General features: G+C 36.2%; 2 protein-coding genes across 3 annotated transcripts; both read left to right on the plus strand.

Annotated features, from left to right (window-relative positions):
* Positions 1-415: 415 nt before the first annotated feature.
* Positions 416-9,154, plus strand: LOC142624708 (protein MID1-COMPLEMENTING ACTIVITY 1). Of its 2 annotated transcripts, none has more exons than XM_075798422.1 (9): positions 416-849; positions 970-1,046; positions 1,624-2,052; positions 3,176-3,588; positions 3,870-3,979; positions 5,128-5,199; positions 7,775-7,881; positions 8,466-8,559; positions 8,893-9,154. In XM_075798422.1, the coding sequence occupies exons 3-9, from the start codon at positions 1,645-1,647 to the stop codon at positions 8,943-8,945; spliced, it is 1,257 nt and encodes a 418-aa protein (XP_075654537.1). In that variant the 5' UTR covers positions 416-849; positions 970-1,046; positions 1,624-1,644; the 3' UTR covers positions 8,946-9,154. The 2 variants fall into 2 exon arrangements, with proteins under 2 accessions (XP_075654537.1, XP_075654538.1); XM_075798423.1 differs by having other exon boundaries at positions 970-1,006.
* A 7,555-nt stretch (positions 9,155-16,709) lies between these two features.
* On the plus strand, positions 16,710-19,108 carry LOC142625669 (SKP1-like protein 1B). Its single transcript, XM_075799346.1, has 2 exons — positions 16,710-17,153; positions 18,687-19,108. Exons 1-2 carry the CDS (start codon positions 16,860-16,862, stop codon positions 18,858-18,860), a joined length of 468 nt encoding a protein of 155 aa, XP_075655461.1. The 5' UTR covers positions 16,710-16,859; the 3' UTR covers positions 18,861-19,108.
* Positions 19,109-20,158: the final 1,050 nt, after the last annotated feature.

The following is a 20,158-nucleotide window of genomic DNA, read 5'->3' on the forward strand; positions in this document are numbered from 1 at the left end:
TTCTTTTTTACAATTTAGTAAAATTTTTTTTAATTTTAATTAAATAAACTGTTTCCGGTCGGTAATGACTAATGACTCATGATTAAGAAGTGAAAACAAGAAAGAAAAAAAGAAAAGAGAAGTTTGACTAATTGCATGTGCATTCTCTCACAAAAGCTGCCTCAGCTTGAACGAGAATAGCTGCCAGCTGGAGGTTTAAATCGTACTATTTAGAGCAAAAAGCATCCGTTGAAACAATGAGTCAACAACCCGTTTGAGGTAAGTTAAAAAAAAAAACACTAAAAAAAAAAACTGTTCCCTTCCCCTATCCGAATTCCACCTTTTTACACTCCGTGAAGAACGGGGGGCACCTTCGTAATTTCCACAACGCATAATGGGGTTTCAAGTACTTGCACCAGTGGCCCGCACTAAATCCATACTTGTCTGTGTGTGCAGACAGCAGAGAGAGAAGAGAGAAAAAGAAAGACAGACAGACACAAAAAATGTGCAAACAAAGCATCACGGACAAACGACACCGAAACTGTGAGCGATAAGAGGTGGAGAGAAAAAGAAAGTAAGGTGAGGATTGAGAGAGTACACTTCTCTCACTCTGACTCTCTCTCTCTCAAGTTCGTCCAAAACTCTCACACACACACACACAAAGAAGCAGAAGAAGAAATTCGTGTGCGCAAAGCAATGCCTGTTGATCTCAGAATTCGATGCTCTTTCTCCTCTTCTCCTCACGGATTTTGACGTTTCTTTTCACCTTTCCTGCATTATAATATTACTACTAAACTCAGAAACCACCACTACTCACAGTACAAACAACCAAAAACAACAAAAAAAATTAGTGGAAGTTTTCCGCGGCAGGTGAGAAAATTAATGTGCATTTGCAGCTTTTTTTTTTTTTAGTTTTTTTTTTTTTTTGGTTCCTGTAACAAAAAGTTTTCATTTCTACATTGTGGTTCTGAAGCTTTTAGTGCTCCACAGGTTTTCAAGCCCATAGTTAAACCTCTCTCTCTGTCTGGTGAGTCTACGGCGGGTGAAGACTCATATTTTCAGAAGCTGTACGTGCACTAAGATAGTTATTTATTTATTTTTAAAATTAGTTTTGATTTTATAATTATAGATAATTATTTTCAATCATATTTTTCCTCTTTTGCTTTTTTATCTTTTTTCCGTTGAAAAGTTAGTCAAGAAGAGTGACGCACAATCTTCAGAGTTTTCGCTATCTGATTTTGCTGCAGTCTGTTCTGAGCTCTGAGCGGTGAAGATCTTGAACAACAATGCCATCTCTATGAAGATCCAGCTTCAAACCAAAAAAAAAATCGTTATTTATTTTTGTTTCTCTACAAATTGTCGTTGAATTCATCTGCAGAATGAGCTCTTGCTCTTCATTCAGTTTGGCAATGCAAACGAAGGAACCTATTGCAATACGTTCAATTTCTCTCTAAGTTTGAGTCCTTGGCTTAACAAAAAAAAAAAAAAAAACGGTAAAAAGAAACTAAAAGATCTCTGAATTTCACCAAAGTCAAGATTACTACTATATGATACTACAATTTTTGTCTTGTTATTGTTTTTTTGGGCTTGGATTTGTGGAAGTATTGTGTTTTGAGCTGCTGATGTAAGAATGAAATTTATTAGGTTGGTTGAGAGGAGGAGAAGATGGCTACGTGGGAAGCACTTGGGGAGGTTGCGACGGTGGTCCAACTCTCGGGCCTCGATGCAGGGAAGCTCATTTCGATGATTGTGAAAGCCGCGAACACGGCGCGAATGCACAAGAAGAATTGCAAGCAATTTGCGTTGCATTTGAAGCTGATTGGGAATTTGCTTGAACAGCTGAGGATCTCTGAGCTGAAGAAGTACCCGGAGACGCGCGAGCCTTTGGAGCAGCTAGAGGATGCTCTTAGAAGGTCCTTCGTTTTGGTCAACAGTTGCCAGGACCGGAGCTATCTGTATTTGTTGGCAATGGGGTGGAACATCGTGTACCAATTCCGGAAGGCTCAGAATGAGATTGACAGATACTTGAAGCTTGTTCCATTGATCACTCTCGTCGACAATGCAAGAGTCAGGGTATTGGTTCTTTGTTTTTGTCCCTTGTTTCTTTGTTTTTGCTTTGTTCTTTGTAGTTAATAATAGGATTTGTGATTTAGTTAGTGGTAAATTGTTAAAATGATGTGATCTTTTAAAACCTCTAAATTCATTTCTGTCAAATTGAAGGTAATTTCCGTCAAATAGCCCTTAATTTCACTATCAAGCTATTTGAATTTCATCTAAACAGCTAAATATCTTCACTTATAATAGTATAGGGTTATTTGGAATTTTGAATAAAGTTAGGGGGGTTGATTGCTCAGTTTTTAAGTGCAGGGAGCACGCTATAACTCGAGTGAGAGTTCAGGTTTTTTATTTTCTTACAATTTACCCTTTAGTAAGAGTATCATTTGTTGAAGCAACAAAGATGGCTAAGTCGTGGGCGATTAGGTCAGGGCCGTCGGCACTTAAGCATCCTAATGGAAGAATTAGTTGTTTGGAATATGCTCTTCAATACATGTTATTGTGCTTGCTGATGATGGGTATAATTGTTCAGATTTGGCCATGAAACCTTGATTGCCAGTGGCAGACATATTTGGAATACTAAATTTGTGCTTTTATCTGAATGAAGTTCTAAAAGCTGGAATACAGACTTGATCCATGGTTCTTTGTTCAGGAGTACTGATGATTTGTGAGAACCTAGGTGTAGGCAGCTGAATCATGTGGCTTGGTATAAGGTGATACACCGAGTAAAAAGGGTTGGAAACTCTATTTATGAAATACTAATTGGCCTCACATCACTTTGTTTTGGCTTGAAAAATGGTTATTTAATTGGAATTGAAGCAATGGGTTATGGGTAAAAAACTGGAGCAATAAATAATCTCAATGAGTCACTGACCACCTTTTTGGATCCCCTACGCCTTGATAAATTTTCTAACTATACATGGTCATGCTAAAGTCTCATGCATTTTAATGTTTCAGCTGCAATTACAGATGTTTTTTTTGGTCTAGTACATGCAACTCAATTTACTCTTGCTTTGCCTCCAACTGGATCGAAATCTGCTCACTGTTCTATATTTGTGTGTAGTTTGACAAATTTAATTAATATGCTAGTATAAATAATTTAGCTCGATCAGGTTTATACATATTTCTCCCAAATCTACAGGAGAGACTAGAAGATATTGAAAGGGATCAACGAGAATACACATTGGATGAAGAGGACAGAAAGGTGCAGACTGTGATCCTGAAACCATCACCATCACAGCATGATGCTATGGTGTTGAAGAAAACTCTTTCTTGTTCCTATCCAAACTTGCCTTTTAATGAGGCACTTCAAAAGGAAAATGAAAAGCTTCATCTTGAACTACAACGCTCACAAGCTATCTATGATGTGAGTCAATGTGAAGTAATTCAACATTTATTAGAAGTAACAGAAGTTGCTGCTACTGTTCCAGAGAAGAGTTCAACTGAAAAAGCTCACAAGAAAGTGGAGCGGAATTATTCAGATGCCAGTGATGACAAGGGAAATTCATCTGATGAAGGCTGTCATAAAAGAAGTGATGATCGTACAACTTCAAGGTTAGTTTTCTTATGATTTTATAGCATATGAAGTTGAATGCGGTCACAATCAAAGAAATTGTTAGTTCCAATGCCATATCAGTGTAGCTAAAGATTTCAATAGTGATGCCAACCTCAAGCTACATGCTTGTAAATCCAGGAACACTGAAAATCCCCCCTGACCAGATTTTGCACACTGTGGAATTCTGGTTTTACCATCTCTAATATTATGTTTTCAAGCCAGAATAGAATTCCAAAAAATATCTTGTTCATGCTTTATGATGCCATATTTATCTGTGCAGAAACACATCTTCTGTTTCATCCGGACATGATCTGCTGTCAACTAGAGGTTCATACCAAGATGAAGAATGGCATACTGATCTACTTGGTTGTTGTTCAGAACCTTGCCTGTGTATGTCCTCTCATCCTGTTAAAATCATGTCTATTAGATAGAAGCAAAATCTCAAGTTTGTTTTTGTTTGTGTAACTATTATAAATTTTTGTTTTTATCAAATTATGTACTTAGTATGGATGATCGGTTCTAAATTGCCCGTTTTCGCTTCACTCTCACATATTTTATAGTAGAATGTCTCCCAGTTATCCTTCACCCGTTAACTCATTTCCCTTCATACACAAATTAAGACAAATCCCCTTGTTACCTTCCATATGACATGAAAGAACTCTGAAGCTGTGTCTGAAGAATTTTTAACTAACATTTCTGTATATATATCTAACATCATTTTTTGGATGTGTCTTCCTTTTCCACTTAACTTATGATTCTAGTTATGTTCAAATGTGCAAAAATAACCTAAAATACTGCGCTCTGATCTTGTTTGATTACAATATCCTTTTCTACATTTTCCTTTCTTGTGAATACCAACTGGCACACAAGCTGCATTCATTCTTGACTAGGTCTAGGTGGATCTCAATTGTAAGTTCTTTTGTAATTCAGATCAAATTTGTCTTGCTCTGTTTTGACTTTTGATTAACAAAGATTTAAATACAGTCCGGGTTTTTGTGTAAGTGGGGTGGGGTATTAAATGTTGAATGCACCACTATAAGTGGTTGCTACAAGGGGTTGCTTTGGAAATATGCTTAGGGGCTTGCCTCACAGGATGATCATGTTGACGCAACAATTTTAGTACTCCAAAATATTAGTTTTATCCAAGCTCTTAACCAGATTAGAGAGTGACAGTTATGATAACTGAGTTTTTTCCCCTATTCTTTTTAAATGATAAGACTGAATAATATGGTCATGGAGAGGGTGAGTCATCCTACAATAAGTCTAGAGACAATAGATTTCACAATTGTTGAGGTGGTAAGTTGTTATTAGTACGTAAAAAAGTAATGTCAGAGGTGGGTCCAAATGAGAACTAATAAAGGCTGGCAAACTCAATTATTGTGAAAATTATTGTGTCCGTAGCATAGCATTACTCTGCACTATTCCTTTTAGTAGAAATGGTGAGACCATCTCATCATACTAAATTTTTGCGTGACCCTTTACTGACCTGCCTTTGCCCAAAGTCTGTTTGTGTTCTAAATGTAAAAGTCGCTTTGCAGGTATCAAGACATTCTTCTTTCCTTGTGGGACATTTTCAAAGATTGCTACTGTAGCAAATAACAGGCACATCTGTAAGTTAGCTAACTTTTACAAATTTCCTAATAAAATCATATCTAGCTTCTACGCGTTTTCATGTTTCTGTAAATTCTTACTTTTATAATGTAAACTTTTAGCAAATTGAGTAGCATGAGGTATCAATAAGTTAGAAAATTTTAGTAGGATTTAGTTTTAGTCTTCTGGTTGGAAAAATCTGCCTTTTTTTTCCTTGTCTAGCATGGATGTCTGGATGGATTATGAAATCATAATTGGGCTATTAGCCTGTTACTTTACCGTGGCCCTGAAAGGCACTTTGCATCATATTGAGTCTTTCAAATGCCCTGTGGAGGATACAGTTTTCTTCTCTTTCAGAATTGAAGACCGCACGTTGCACCACAAAGTTAAACAAAAACATTTATATATAATAAATAGTTAATTAATAAGTATTAATAGCTAAAAAGTCATATTAAATATTTGTATAAAGAAAATTATCTAATTTAATAAAAAATTTGTTTGCAGAATACTAAACCTAATTAATTTGAAATTATTTAGTGTTGGGATGCCTTATACAAAAAGACAATAACGTCTAATTAGTTTAAAGTAAGGTAGTTTAGTACTATTTGGAACTCTAAAAACTAAATTAAAAATATATACTCTAATGATGACATGAAAACATGTAAGCTTTCACTTATGAGAAGAAAAAAGAAGAAGAAGCTGTTTTAACGCTTTCACTTATGTGGCAATATAGGAAATTGCGTACTTTGTTGAGTTTTTTTTTTTCCTCTACTCACATCATAGATAACAAATTCATAAGACAATATGATACACCATTAAATATGAAAAACAATACCCAACGGATACCTTAATTTTAATGGTAACCATTGCAATTGGTGAGATGTAAATTTAGATTTGATTTCTTCAAATAATTTCAAAATTGGAGTATGACATGAATAAATGTCCGCATATGGTATCATAACTCAAAAGCCTAAATTACAAGTATTTATACACGATATATGTTTAATTAATAGGTATTAGAAAATAAAAAGTCAAATAAGAGAATTTGTAGAAAAGAACATATCAAATTTAATTAGAATTAACATTAGAGAAGGTAAAATGTAATTTAGTCTATGAAACACGGGTGTGTTTCTGGATTCGGGTGCGGGTGTGGGTGCGGGACTTGGCAATTTTTGAAAAAGTTGGGTGTGGGTGCGGCGATTAAAAAATTATTAAAAATATTTATATTTATATTTTCTATATATTTTTACTATTAAAATATTCTTAAAAAACACATTACTATGCCTTGATTCACAAAACAAAGAAAGAAGAAGGCAAGAAACACAGAACACAAAACACAAAAGAAGCAACAAATATTCAGAATAAAATTAAGGAAGGATAGATTTAGGATGTTTGGGCCTCATTTAAAGCCGATTTTGGCTGTTCCGGCGTGATTCAAGGCAAATTTCGGCCTGTTTCGGCCATTTCGGTACGTTTTGGTTGCTGGCCGATACGGCTTGATTCTGGCCGAATCTGCCCGGTTCGGTGCGAATCGAGCCGAGTTGGCGCGAATTGAGCCGAGTTGGCGCGAATCCGTGAAAAAAAAAAGAAAAAAGAAAAAAGAAGCTCAGAAGCAGCACTGACGCACGGGCAACCGTGTCGGACGCCGCATCTTGCGTCGGACTCCGGTGCAGCACCCTCCCAGCTGTGTCCGTGCTTCATAGAATTTAGTCAAAATTTGTTTAGTTCTAAGTTGTTTTGTCCAAAAAGATGATAAGTTCTAATTAGTTTAAATTGATCTATTTGATGTGGCAAGAATCTAATGGAGAGTTTAAATATAGGAGGTTTTATAGAGAATCGTAATAGAATTTTAACCCAATTTAAAAATATATATTAGAAAAATAATGTGAAAAACTTGTAAGGCCTCAAAAGCTTATGTGGTACAATTACATAAGGTCAACCAAAAGTCAAACATCTTCGATTTTGCATAGATTATGGATTATAGATTTGGTCTAGAACAATGAGGTAAATCTTTTATAACAATGTTGATTGTTTGTAAACCTGGTTGTTTAGTATGGATTTTAGTGAATTGGCTGAGTTGTGTTTCCTAGCGCTGGAGTAGGCCTACTGTATGATATCCTGTTATTGATCGGTTGTAAATTTGTGACCTTACACTTAACTAAACTAGCAACAGTGAGGCCACTTATATGAAATTATGAATACAAGTCTTCTATTCCACCTTTTGTGTTCCACTTTATGCTTCACTAATTTTGGTATGTCATGTTCCTGATTTTTTTTTCCCATTTTAAACTTTGGTTGTTTTATAAAAAAAGTAAAAAGAATACATGTCAAGTTGTGATTGATTGAGTATAAAGTGAGACGGAGGATTTGTATTCCATATGTATATATTGGTTTGTGGAATTACATAATCAAGAAATGAGTCGATTGTTTCAGTAGCTGAATATGTTCAGGCTATGAATGCTCAATGTTTCAAATATTTTCCTCACTTCTAAATCTATCGAGTTCAGTTGCTAGACTTCTATGTTGAGATTTTACGCTTGGTTTTTGTATTGTTTGGAAGCTTACACAGAAAAATGTTGGTTCTATGATCATCAGCTCCAGCAGAATCCTGTAACGAATTAATGGCATATTCATTGGTATTGTCATGCTGTTGCTATACTTGCTACATCAGAAGAAAGCTTCGTAAGATGTTGAACATCACGGTACTCTCTCTCACTATATGATTGGTATCTTTTCTTGTAGTACAACATGAATTTGACGCATTAACCCGATTAGATAACCCTCACCATCTAGTTTCCTGCATTTTGTTTAAGAATAAGGCTCTAATGCTGTTACCTTGGTTGAATATTGATAACGATAGATAATTTTCGTGAAATATACCTCTGGCAGTGCTAACCTTATTATAAATAGTTTTAAAATAAAGGTTTGGTTAAATTGTTGAGAACCATTTGATGTGTAGAACTGTAGATTTATAGGGAAAGATGAAACACATCCATGTAAGACTAGCTTGGTAATATTCAATATCATTTTCTCACATATCTCTTTTGTCGGAGGGTTGGGAGTTGTGGGCCAGATATATTAATATACTTATGTCTATACCTCCATTGCAATACATAAAACGGACCCAATATTGTCAGTTTGTAAGAAAAATTCACATTAGAAAATGTGTTTGTGCATGGTTAAGTTGGGTGCAAGATATATAATTTTACTGTTAACAACTAGTCTTGTTCTCTTGTATTCTGATTTCTCCAAACTGTGCTCTCCTCATTACCCCTTTCTTTGGTAGGGAGGCTTTGTTGATGATTTCCTCTCACATTTAATGTGTTGCTGCTGTGCACTTGTCCAAGAATGGCGAGAAGTCGAGATCCGTGGGGTTTATGGTATGTCTTGGGCATTGAGCTTTAGCTTAATCTTTTGGAATGATACAGTTCTCTGATATATAAACTTAGTGCTATAATCCCAGAACAATGAAAGGAAAAAAAAGTGTCTAGGTGACTCTTTAAGTCATAAAAAGAGTTTGAGAATGATCAACTGTGTTGCATTATGTGTCTCGGAAAAATTTACCTTGTTTTCTTTTAAAATAAATTTATTTTGGTGGATTAGTTTTCAAGTCAGAATGATCTTATTTGGTTGGGCTTCCTTATACTTATATTACTTAGGTGCTGGCTGATCAGAGCTTTATGCAAAATATTTGATATAAAAACAACTTGCAGGTCCTGAGAAGACAAAAATAAGCCCTCCACCCTCTCAATACATGGAATCCTAAGTGATAGGATGGAAGCGTTGTTCAGTGGTTTTGAAATTTATATACCTTGGCAGCCATATATAGGGGTAACAGTCAGTTGCAAGAGTTACAGGAATTTGTATTGGTATTTCTGCCATAAATTTACCCATATGTAAATTAGCTCTGTCTTTTAAATTCAGCATATTGTGCATCTTATCGACTAATTTTTAGTGTTGTTTGAGTTGCTTTTATCCAATCTTGTATGATAATTTTGTACGATCGTGCCAATAACCATTGCCTGAAGGATTTTGATGAGAACCATGTATTATGGCTTGCCAAAAGGTATTGTTCAGTGACACTCTTAACAGGGGTAAGAGGACCACCGTGCCACTGTTGAACAGAATAGAATTCATTCTACTGCTTGTACATATATAGTTCACTCTTCGTTGTTCATTCTTCATATGTTCATTTCTTTATGTCCACACCAATGTGTTGATCCACTCTACATAACATGTATATGAACATGTGGGGAAATACACAGCATGATAGAAGTATGAGGCGAAAGTTTATGACAGTTTCCTTCTTCAGAGACTGCAGCTACATGCCGAGTTGTCATATACTTGAATAACGCCATGTGAAATACTCACAAACCTAGCGTTGTAGTGTTTAGTTGGGCTAGATGCGTGCTTTGTTCATCTTCAGAGCCCTCATGAAAACAGAGGGTTACTTTTGGGTTGGTATCCTGGGTAAAACCTTTGCCCGGTTCATGTGAAGACAACGGAGATCACTGGATCAGAATTCTGGAGATGATTGTATGGCACAAGGTCAAAAGCCTTGCTCGGAGCCAGAGTTTCAGTTCAAGAGGGGCTAGATTAAAAAAAAAAAAAGAATCTAATAATAAAATAAATAAACAATTGTAAACATCTGTACTTGTCATACAAAATCTAATCTAATAAAAACGTAAGCTATAATTTATTTAGTAATAGCTAATTTAGTTTACTCAACAGCCCTCCCTATGTTTTTTTTGTTCATATTTTGAAATCGTTGTTTTTCATTATCAATAGTGTTTCTTGATGTATGTGGCCAAGTAATCATTTATCTTCTGATGTTACATTCAATTGTGTAATCAATTTTTAACGACGATCATTGTTGAAACCCAATAACCATTTGTGGTGGGTCTTTTTGTAACTTTGGTCTGGGATTTTTCCTGTCACGCTATGGCCCAATGGTTTTGGGTAGGAGAGTTATGAGCGGTTAGACTGGAACACACCTTAAACTGGCTTGTGCGTAAAGCCGCAAACTAAAGCCCCTTTGCTAGAACTTTGGTGACATGCTCATGGCAGAGGAAACTCTTACACAAGAGTTATGGCAGATAGGTATAATATAAAATGAAATATGCTTACTATCAGCTAGAAAAACATGGAATACTAAATGAAATAGACGAAAGAGCGGTATAGCAATATAAATGCAGTATAAATAAGATGATAATAATAAAAGGGAAATAACACTAATGCTTAATCAATAATATAAAAGAATAAATGGTCAGTCTGCCATGCTTGGTTGTCTTACGAAGTAAAGTCCAAGAAGGGAACCACTTCTTCAATGTGAGTAACCTCATAGAAAGATCCTATCACATAAATTAACCACTTTGAGAGAAAGAGCTTAAATGGCTTATGCTTAAATTCCTTAATCTTTACTAGAGGGTAAGCTTTTAGAGGGAGAGAAGGAATTAGCCTATCGCTGCATGCCTGCTATCACACTCTTTCCTACTGTCTATTTTTCTTTCTACCTCATTCTTTTTCTTTCTAAGTTTTCTACTTTATTTTCTCTCTTTTTGTTGTTCTCTTGTGGGGTTGTTATGTTCTCTCTTGCTTTCCTGTTGTTCTTGTTCCATCCCCTTTTTTGTGCACGGCGGAGGACCATTTTATACTGCCTACTGTGATGGGTTTTTACTATTTTACCTCTTATGGAGTTAAATCCAAGAAGGGAACCATTTCTTCAATGTGGGTAATCTCATAGGAAGATCCTACCACAGAAATTAATCACTTTGAGAGAATGAGCTTAAATGGCTTATGCTCAAATTTCTTAATCTTTACTAGAGGGTAGACTTTTAGAGGGAGAGAAGGAATTAGCCTGTTGGTGCATGCCTGCTATCACACTCTTGCCTACTCTATTTTTCTTTCTAACTCATTCTTTTTCTTTCTAAGTTTTCTACTTTATTTTCTCTCTTTTTGTTGTTCTCTTGTGGGGTTGTTATGTTCTCTCTTGCCTTCTTGTTGTTCTTGTTTCGTCCCCTTTTTTGTGCACGGCGGAGGAACCTTTAATACTGCCTGTTGTGATGAGTTTTTACTATTTTACCCTTTAACTGCTTTTGTCTAGGTGTGGGTGTCCTTCCTGACCACCCACTAGTTTGTCAGCTGCCCAGGCAGCACCATTTACCTGTGCTAGCTGTGCCACATCCCATTATTAAACAAAGAGTCTTATTTTGTTTGTTTTCTCACCGTGGCATTCCTATTCGGATAAGGATGGACATTCTCTCTTATTATCCCTCATGGCATGCACCTAGTGATTCTAACTCATCCTTCCCTCTTTTGGATGGTATGTCATCTCAACAGGAAATTTTCTCCAAAAAAGTTTGAGCGAGAACCCCAGAGGCTCTCCCTTTCTCCCCACCGCTAGACCATACCCTCTCTTACCTCTGACCCATGGCCCACCACTCTTGTATTAGCTAGATACAGGTTGGCGGTGCTTGAGTCTTGTGCATGCTCCATTTCCATGTGTGTCCATAGCTTGGCTACTACTCATGGATTTTCCATGACTTGAAGGCTCGTTTGTACATTCTACTGCTTATTCTTGACCTCTTGTGGCGTGAATGTTTCATTGAGCCTTTGTTCTTTATGTCTTACTTCCTTCCTGGGTTGGACCTTGCTTGATTATGGGTTATTCCTTCTCTAATACATTCTTTGCGGATCTGCTAGCACTTTTGCCATGCCATTTTGTCGTTCCTAATGTGCTATTGTTTGACCCGTGCTTGCTGGGCGTCTTTTGGGCTTGTTGTATGCTTTCCCTTTACTTAATTCCAGTGGCCCAGTATTATCATTGAGCTAGTATTCATGCTATTTCGGACTTTCTTGGCCCATTCCATTGCTTCTGAGCTTCCTTAGCCTATTTCATTCTTTTAGGCATCCTCGTCCCATTTCCTTTCCTTGGGAATCCTCAAACCATTCCAATTCTTTACTTCCATGGGCCTTTGCTAAGTCTTTTGGGCTTTTTCGGCCCAAATTTCCATATCCTTTACTTTTGAGGTTTATGGGTTTTCCATCAATTCCTTACTCACTTAATTCATTACTTCGGGCCTCTTTGGCCCATTCTTGTATTGCCTTTTATTTCTCATAATGCTCATGGGTTTACTACTTTCTATGGGCTCCTTTAGGTCTGCTTACTTTCTTTGAGGACCATTTGCTATTTTCTAGGCCTATAATCCATTATTCTTACTATTCAAGTTTAATGGTTTTCTTTTCAATTTACTAATTCTTTTCCTCCTATATTGTTGGGTTTCTTCCTGCTATTGGATCTCCTTGCCAAAGTGGGCATCAACACCATTCAACATTTTTTTTCACTATTCTTGTAAGTATTTAAAATTTGAGTTTTTAGCAAAAATCTAAACTTTGAAACTGTGAAAAAGTAAGAGGCAGAAGAGGGGGAAAAAATAGTAGAGGCTTTAGGATATGTAAATCTAGTCTATCTAGAAGTAGATTGTTATTTAAAGGAGGATATGTTTTTTTTGTAAAATTGTTATAGTTTGGTGTATTTTTTTTTTTTCCTGATGATGTCAGATTACTTTGCTCAAAATGGGATTTTTTTTTTCTTCTTTCTTTTTAAATTACTATGTCAGGGGCTGGTTCAATGGTTTGTTTAAAGTGAGCTTGGGAATTGCTTCTTTATTTTCTTATGCAAGAGGGGGCAAAGACTTTCAGTAAGTTGCAGACCTTGAGGCAAAGACAAGCTATATACTTACAGACCTTTTAGGAGTTAGGGGGCAACTACCACTCTCGCTCATTCATTTTCTGTGCATCATCAAATATAATAATTGAGATTAAAATTTCAGCTTAGCATTATTTGTTTTTCTATAATAAAATCAAAAGTATAACGAAATTTAGAATTTGGAGAGAGAGAGAATACTCGTTATGCTACCCTCTCACCTCCCATCTTGTTTCCTCTCTTCCCTCAACCAGACATGTGATTACAATTAAGAGTTACTAAAAATAGTAAAGTCATTATGGAGGTGCATTAGTAGGTTTTGTATCATCAATCATCTATTTCAAGTGAAGAGTAATGTTTAGTTCAATTAGTAAAATCGTTGATGGTTGAATAAGAGATCTAAGGTTCAATCCCTACCTACACCAAAAATTAATTAGTGTTTTGGTTTGATAATAAAGAGTTATCATCGGGGGCGGACACTATAAGTTGAAATTCGCTTTTAAAAAAAGAAAGAAAGAATGCATTGCATCATCTTTGGTTATTATGCAATTATTATAACACACATCACTTGATATTATGTTTAAGAAAAGAAACCTAAACTCGCTCGTGAGTTGTGACTAGAGATAGACAAAAAAAAAAAAAAGCAAAACCACATATCATTTAATTTTACCAGATCAATCAGTATATAACCCGTTTTAATATTTTTGGTCAACCTACTCATTATTTTATTTTTGGAGCAAATTTTGAACTATTGAGTTTAACCTGACCAAGGGCTTTGAAATGGATCATCATAAGACGTTAGGCACGCCTGGGGGAAGTACTACCCTTAATATGGGCAATTACAAATTGATAAATCTCCTCATATCGTAAGAACTAACACTCTGTGCTGAAAGATATTGGATTATTGGCATACTAATTGAAATTGCAATTGATCCAATCCTATAGCCCCTAGCCTAATTTGCCTATAATTTAAAGGTATTTGGTTACAAAATATGAAGAATTTTGGAATATGCTTTGTATGGAAGGAGATTGGCAGGGAATGAGGGAAGGAAAAACAAAAGAGTACCATAGCGTCACTCCATCCTTTACAGTCTCCTATCCTCTCTTCCTTCATTCAAATATAGGATTTTTTTTTTTTTTGTTTTTTTGAGAATCTTCAAATATAGGATTATGGTTAAGAGTTACTAAAAAGAGTAAGCTCGTTAGAGCATCTACAGCAGTGGAGCTAAATAGCTATATTGCTATTTTAGCTCCACTCAGACCCCAAAAACCCACCTGCAGCAGTGGAGGCAAAGCTAAAAAATTTTAGCTTTGTGCTACAGTGCTCATGTATCAATACATGAGCACTGTAGCTGAGAGTTAGAAAAAAAAAAGAATTTTTTATTCGTGCATGGATTAAAAAATAATAGATCAGGTCTTTTCCATTTCACGCTCCCCTCTCTTTTCTCTTCAGTCACTCCGGAACTCAAGTCTCTCCATTTCACTCTCTCCTCTCTCTTTCTCTTCACAGTCACTCTCTAAAGCTCACCGCCGCCGACGCCGTCTTCAACGTCAACTGAGACCCACGCCGATCAGCTGAGACTCACGCCGATCAACCCTCTCAAAGCTCTCAACTCTCAACTCTCTCAAGCTCACTGCCAATCAACCCTCAGCCCACGCTGATCAACCCTCAGCCCGCGCCGATCAACCCTCTCAACTCTTAACTCTCTCAAGCTCACCGCTGATCAGATCCACGCTGATGTCCAGTCCACCATCTCAATGCTCACCCAACGCCGATTCACCGCCGATCAGCCTTCGCTTTAGACCCACTTCTCTTCCGCCGATCAGACCCACGCCGATGTCCAGTCCACCATCTCAATTGTCACCCAACGCAGATCCGCCGATCAGCCTCTGCCTCAGACCCACTTCTCTTCCGCTGATCAGACCCACACCGACACGGTCCTCCTCACCGAAGCCCAGCTCTATGATTGGTGATTTTTTATTTTGTTTATAATTGGTGATTTTGTTTGGTTTGGGTTGAGGAAAAAGATTGGAGATTTCGGTTGGTTTTTTTTTTTTTTTTTTTGCTGCTGTGGACTGGTGGTGGCAGTTGTGACGGTGGTTGATGGTAAAAGTGGTTGTGGTTGGTGTTGTGAATTTTTTTGAGTTGTGAGATATATTATTTTATTGTTGAAGATATATTATTTTATTGTAATGTTTATATTATTTTATTGTGTTTAAAGTTAATATAGATCCACTGCTGCAGATATGTGTAGATATGTGTAGGTAAAATAGATAAAATAACTTTTGGTGAAGCTAAAAAGTTAATTTTTTAGCTCTACTGCTGTGGATGCTCTTATGGAGGCATATTTGTCTCTTTTATCATTAATTATATATTTTGTGGTGAAGAATAATATTGAGATCAATCGATGCACCGCATGGCATCATCTTTTGTTATTACACAACTATCACACACATTAATCATAATTAGTTTTAATGAAACCTTAACTCACATGTGACAAGAAATAAAAGCAAAACCACATACTACCTATGAGGTAAGGTTTGGGTCCAATATTCTTGTGCATTAGATCCAACACAATGTGGATACGTGACAAATTTTGGACATGTATCCATATTGTATCGAGTCAAATGCAGTGTAGTACTAAATTCAAGCCGTGTCCCTCTCTTTTATCCCAAATTGTTAGTCTTTTATTTCATTTTAAGATATACCAAAGTGAAGTATACTAAGAAAAATTTAAATAAAATTTTCAACATACCCGTTACTATATATAAAAACCCTACATATCTCTTTTAAGAGATCAACCAAATCAAACCTTTTTCCAAGTACTAAAGTATTAATTACTTAGAAATGTCACTTAATTTTTTTTTTTGTAGCAAAATATAGCCTATTTTAATATTTTTGAACCATCTATTCATTATTTTAGTTTTGGGACAAATTTTGAACATTTCAAAAATATTAGATTATTTTCTAACCTTAAATAAAAAAAATTATTGAACTAAAAATTGAATCACAATTGATCCCAACCCGCCCTTAAAAATCACTCTTTTAAACTTGCATAGAGAGACTAGAGTTCAAGCGTGCCTGTGGGTTCAAGCTAGCTTAATTGGTAAAGTTTTTGATAGTTGATTAAGAGATCTGGGGCTTAATCTCCGTCTACACCAAAAACTGATTGATATATTGATCTAATGATAAAGAACTATCATCAGGAGCGGATGCCATAGGTTGAAACTTTCTCTAAAAAAAAAAAGGGGTCAAACGTGCCCATAAAAATCACTATTTTTTATTGCCACGGTATTCGGTAGGGTGGTGCAGCCAACCCGCCGACCCACCAAAACCAACTCGACCCAACCCAACCTGTTGGATTGGGTTGGTTTTTAAGGCTTGGTAAGTTGGATTAGGTTATAAAATTTTTTTTGATAGCGGGTCGAGTTGAATTTAGGTCATAAAATTCCAAATCCACCGAATCTGGCCCAATCCACCCATATATTTAATATATATTTAAAATATATTATACAATTAATAAATTCTTTTAAATAACCAGTTCTTCCTCCTATCCTATATAAAAATCAATATTAATGTATATTAGTTAATATATTAATTTTTTAACTGAGTTGGAATATTAATTCATATATTAATGTATATTTTATTTATTAATTCAGGTGGCAGATATGATATATATTTTTTCTGCTCAATTTAATAATAATAATAATAAAAAAAACTGTCAAACTCATGGGTTCAATCCGATTCATGTTGGTTGGGTTAGACTTATGTGATGGGTTGGGTTGAATTTTTTTTGACCCATGCGCTATAAATGGAGTCTCACCCTCACAATCTCTTTCATCTTTTTTCAGCGCATAAAAAAGGGGACTCCAGAGCCATAGTCTCGCTTGGCTTTTTAGGGTTTTCCTATTCCCCTATCGTTATTCACTGCAGGTTAGGTGAACCAAAACTCTGTCGTTTCATCGATCGGAACCATGTCGTCGTCGAAGAAGATCACCCTGAAGAGCTCTGACGGTGAGGCTTTCGAAGTGGAGGAGGCGGTGGCGCTCGAGTCTCAGACGATCAAGCACATGATCGAGGACGATTGCGCCGACAACGGAATCCCCCTCCCGAACGTGACGAGCAAGATCTTGGCCAAGGTCATCGAGTACTGTAAGAAGCACGTTGAGTCCACCAGTTCCGATGAGCGCACCTCCGACGAAGATCTCAAGGCTTGGGACACCGAGTTCGTCAGGGTTGACCAGGCCACCCTCTTCGATCTCATTCTGGTATATCTTCCCTTTTTACCCTTCTAGCTTTCAGATTTGGATCTGAATAGGTGTTAGGGTTTCGCTATTCTGAATATACGATGCTAGCCTAGGGTTTCGTAAATTTTAGGGATTTTTATCAATTTTTGCTTCTATAATCGTATATTTATAGAGTATTCTGAATTTTAGGGTTTCGATAATTTTTTTTTTAAAGGTAATTATTTGGAGTGCCTGATTGTGGTTATGTTTGTGTATTATTTTCTTAGGGCTTGTGAAAATTGGTTTGTTTACTGTTTATTGAATCGTATTTCTTTCTTTTTAATTTGTTGTCAAAGATTGGTCCTTTTAGTGCGATGATTCAGGTTAGTATGAATCAGAGTTGATATTGAATTTGGTTTTTGATATAGAGTTAGCGTTGTTTTCCTGATTATGACCATGATAGTGATTTTGATGCCTATTCCCATTGCTGTGTTGAATTTCCATTGCTGTGTTGAATTTTTTGCTAATGCAAGTACCGAAAGAGTATTGTACTTTTAAAATTATTTCATTTGGTCAGTTTTGTATTAGAATATTACTTTGTTTATGGTCCTCCAAAAGGGGTTGCTGGGGTTTCCTGTACCCCAACCGCATGTTGTTGCGGTGGATCGGGTCGCGGAAGAGGAAGATCTCGGTGGTGGTGGGGAAGCCTTGTTCTTGCAGTTGGGGTTTTGGGTTGAAGTGGCTGATCTCGGTGAAGACGGTGACGAATCCCGAGGATGATGATGAAGAAGGGTTTTGTTGGTTAACGGGTTTGAAGGAGAAAGAGTAGGAGGAGATGAAGAGGGTCTTGCAAGGCCTGGCCGTTGCTGAGATTGTTGCCACCGATAGGATCAGAAGTTGGACCAGGATGACACGATGAATCAGTGAGGCCATGGCCGTGGATTTCGATATTATCTTCTTGGTCTTCTTTGCGTCTTTTGGCTTTTGCTTTGTGCTTGGTCTCCTTTTGTGTCAACTGTAATCTTTGTGATATTTGTAAATTACAACCTTCTTATAATATTTGTATTGCCATCTAATCCTTGGCCCCCAAGGACTCCAATATATCCATTTTTGAAATTTGGGGCACTATAGCACTGATATATCTTTTATTTGTGCAACTAAGATTTGAGACATTTTTTATTTGTGCAAGAGGCCAAAGGTGAGATTCTTACTGATGTGTTGCTTATGATGTTTATATGTGCTTACCTTATTTTCACGAAAAAGAGAGATATCTGGGTTTTGTTGATCCCTTTGCCAACTTGGGTTGTAGTTTAGCTTTGCATTTTTTGGGGGGGGGGGGGGGGGAACTGAAATGTGTTATTTCTTTGTTTAACATCGACTGTTCTTGTACTTTTCTAAGACTAGTGACATTCTTTTTGTTGATCTTCTTTATGGTAATTTGATTATGTTTGTCTTTTATCTTTGAAGTTGCCTTCTCTTTGAGATGGAATACTTGTTCAGTTGTCTTGTACTCACTAATCTATCCTGTACTCATTTGGTAAATTGAGTTTGTTCAATATTGTTGAATTCTCTCAGGCTGCAAACTATTTGAACATCAAGAGCCTTTTGGATTTGACATGCCAGACCGTAGCAGACATGATCAAGGGTAAGACACCAGAGGAGATCCGCAAAACCTTTAACATCAAGAATGACTTCACCCCTGAGGAAGAGGAAGAGGTTCGTAGGGAGAATCAGTGGGCATTTGAGTGATGTACTGGTTGATAGTTTGGAGTCAAACTCTAACAGAAATGTGCTTTTATGGTGTATTATGTGGGTTTATATTATATTAGTAATAGTTATTCGGACTCTCTCTTTCTCTGTTTTAAGTACTCTCTTGCTTGAAATTGTGAGCACTTTAAAGTGTAAATAATATTCAGATTTTGATGGGGGCATTGGTAGAGGTTGGTCCTGCTATCAATCCCACAATCAATTCAATGCTTTATATTGATTTGTTGTGATTTTCTGGTTTTGGGTAGGATGTATGTGTCTGTGGTCTCATGAATCTCTTTACATGAGGTCCTCAAAGACTTTAGATGCCGGGCATTGTGATTTCCTTGGTTGTTGGTAAACAATGCATCTTTCTGCATTTGACAGCTATGCTTGTGTGTGTGGACTTGGATTAATGTAAATCTTATACAAGGGAAGATAGCATACTAAGATGTTGAATGGCATGGACTCATAGATTGGATTCAGTTTCTCTATTTCATAGGTGTTTCATAGGTGTGTAGGGAAACAAGGACTGCTATAGGAAGAAGATAATGGCTGGACGTGATTAAGGTTTTGGTACTCTGGGAATATTAAGAAAGTTACGACTTGTGAACAAGGATAAAGCTTTAGGTGTTAAACTTAGGGGCCGTTTAGTAAGATGTTTTGAGCAACAGTTTTCAATGTTTAAAAAATATTACATGCATTTTTATACACTTTTTTACTTATACAACTTACACGTATTTAAAAATAAAAATAAACAACGTTATTAGAACAATATTACCAAACGGTCTCTTAAGATTTAAAACTGACTTGAGCCTTCGTGATTTTATTTATCAATGGAGCTGTATACAAATATATAGTGATATAGTTTTTGAGGGACCACATTTATTAGCTTGTAACATTTAATAGTCCCATGTTGGAATTTAAATGGTAACATAAAATACACCAGATTATGGGAAAAGTTCTATATGGTTTGATTGGTTCAGAGGTTTCTATTATGTTAATGGGAAAAGTTTACCGTTTGGTTTAGAAAATATTTTTAAGCTCCGTTTGGATAGCTTATCGATGTCTCTTTGTCTGCATTTTTTTATTTTTTTACTAGTGTCTCTTGCATTGTTCATGGGACATAAGTAGTGCATTAAGTAGTGAATAATAACTCGGAAATTATTTTTTTATTGTTTTCAGCTATAAATCTTCAGTTTTCAACAAAATAAGCGGTATCTAAACAAACACTTAGAGATTTTTTAATGAAAAAAGAAAAATAAACTGATTTTTTTAATAGTTTTTTTTTATTTTTTTAT

The sequence above is a fragment of the Castanea sativa genome, chromosome 2 (genome assembly GCF_040712315.1).
Source record: "Castanea sativa cultivar Marrone di Chiusa Pesio chromosome 2, ASM4071231v1".
NCBI lineage: Eukaryota > Viridiplantae > Streptophyta > Magnoliopsida > Fagales > Fagaceae > Castanea > Castanea sativa.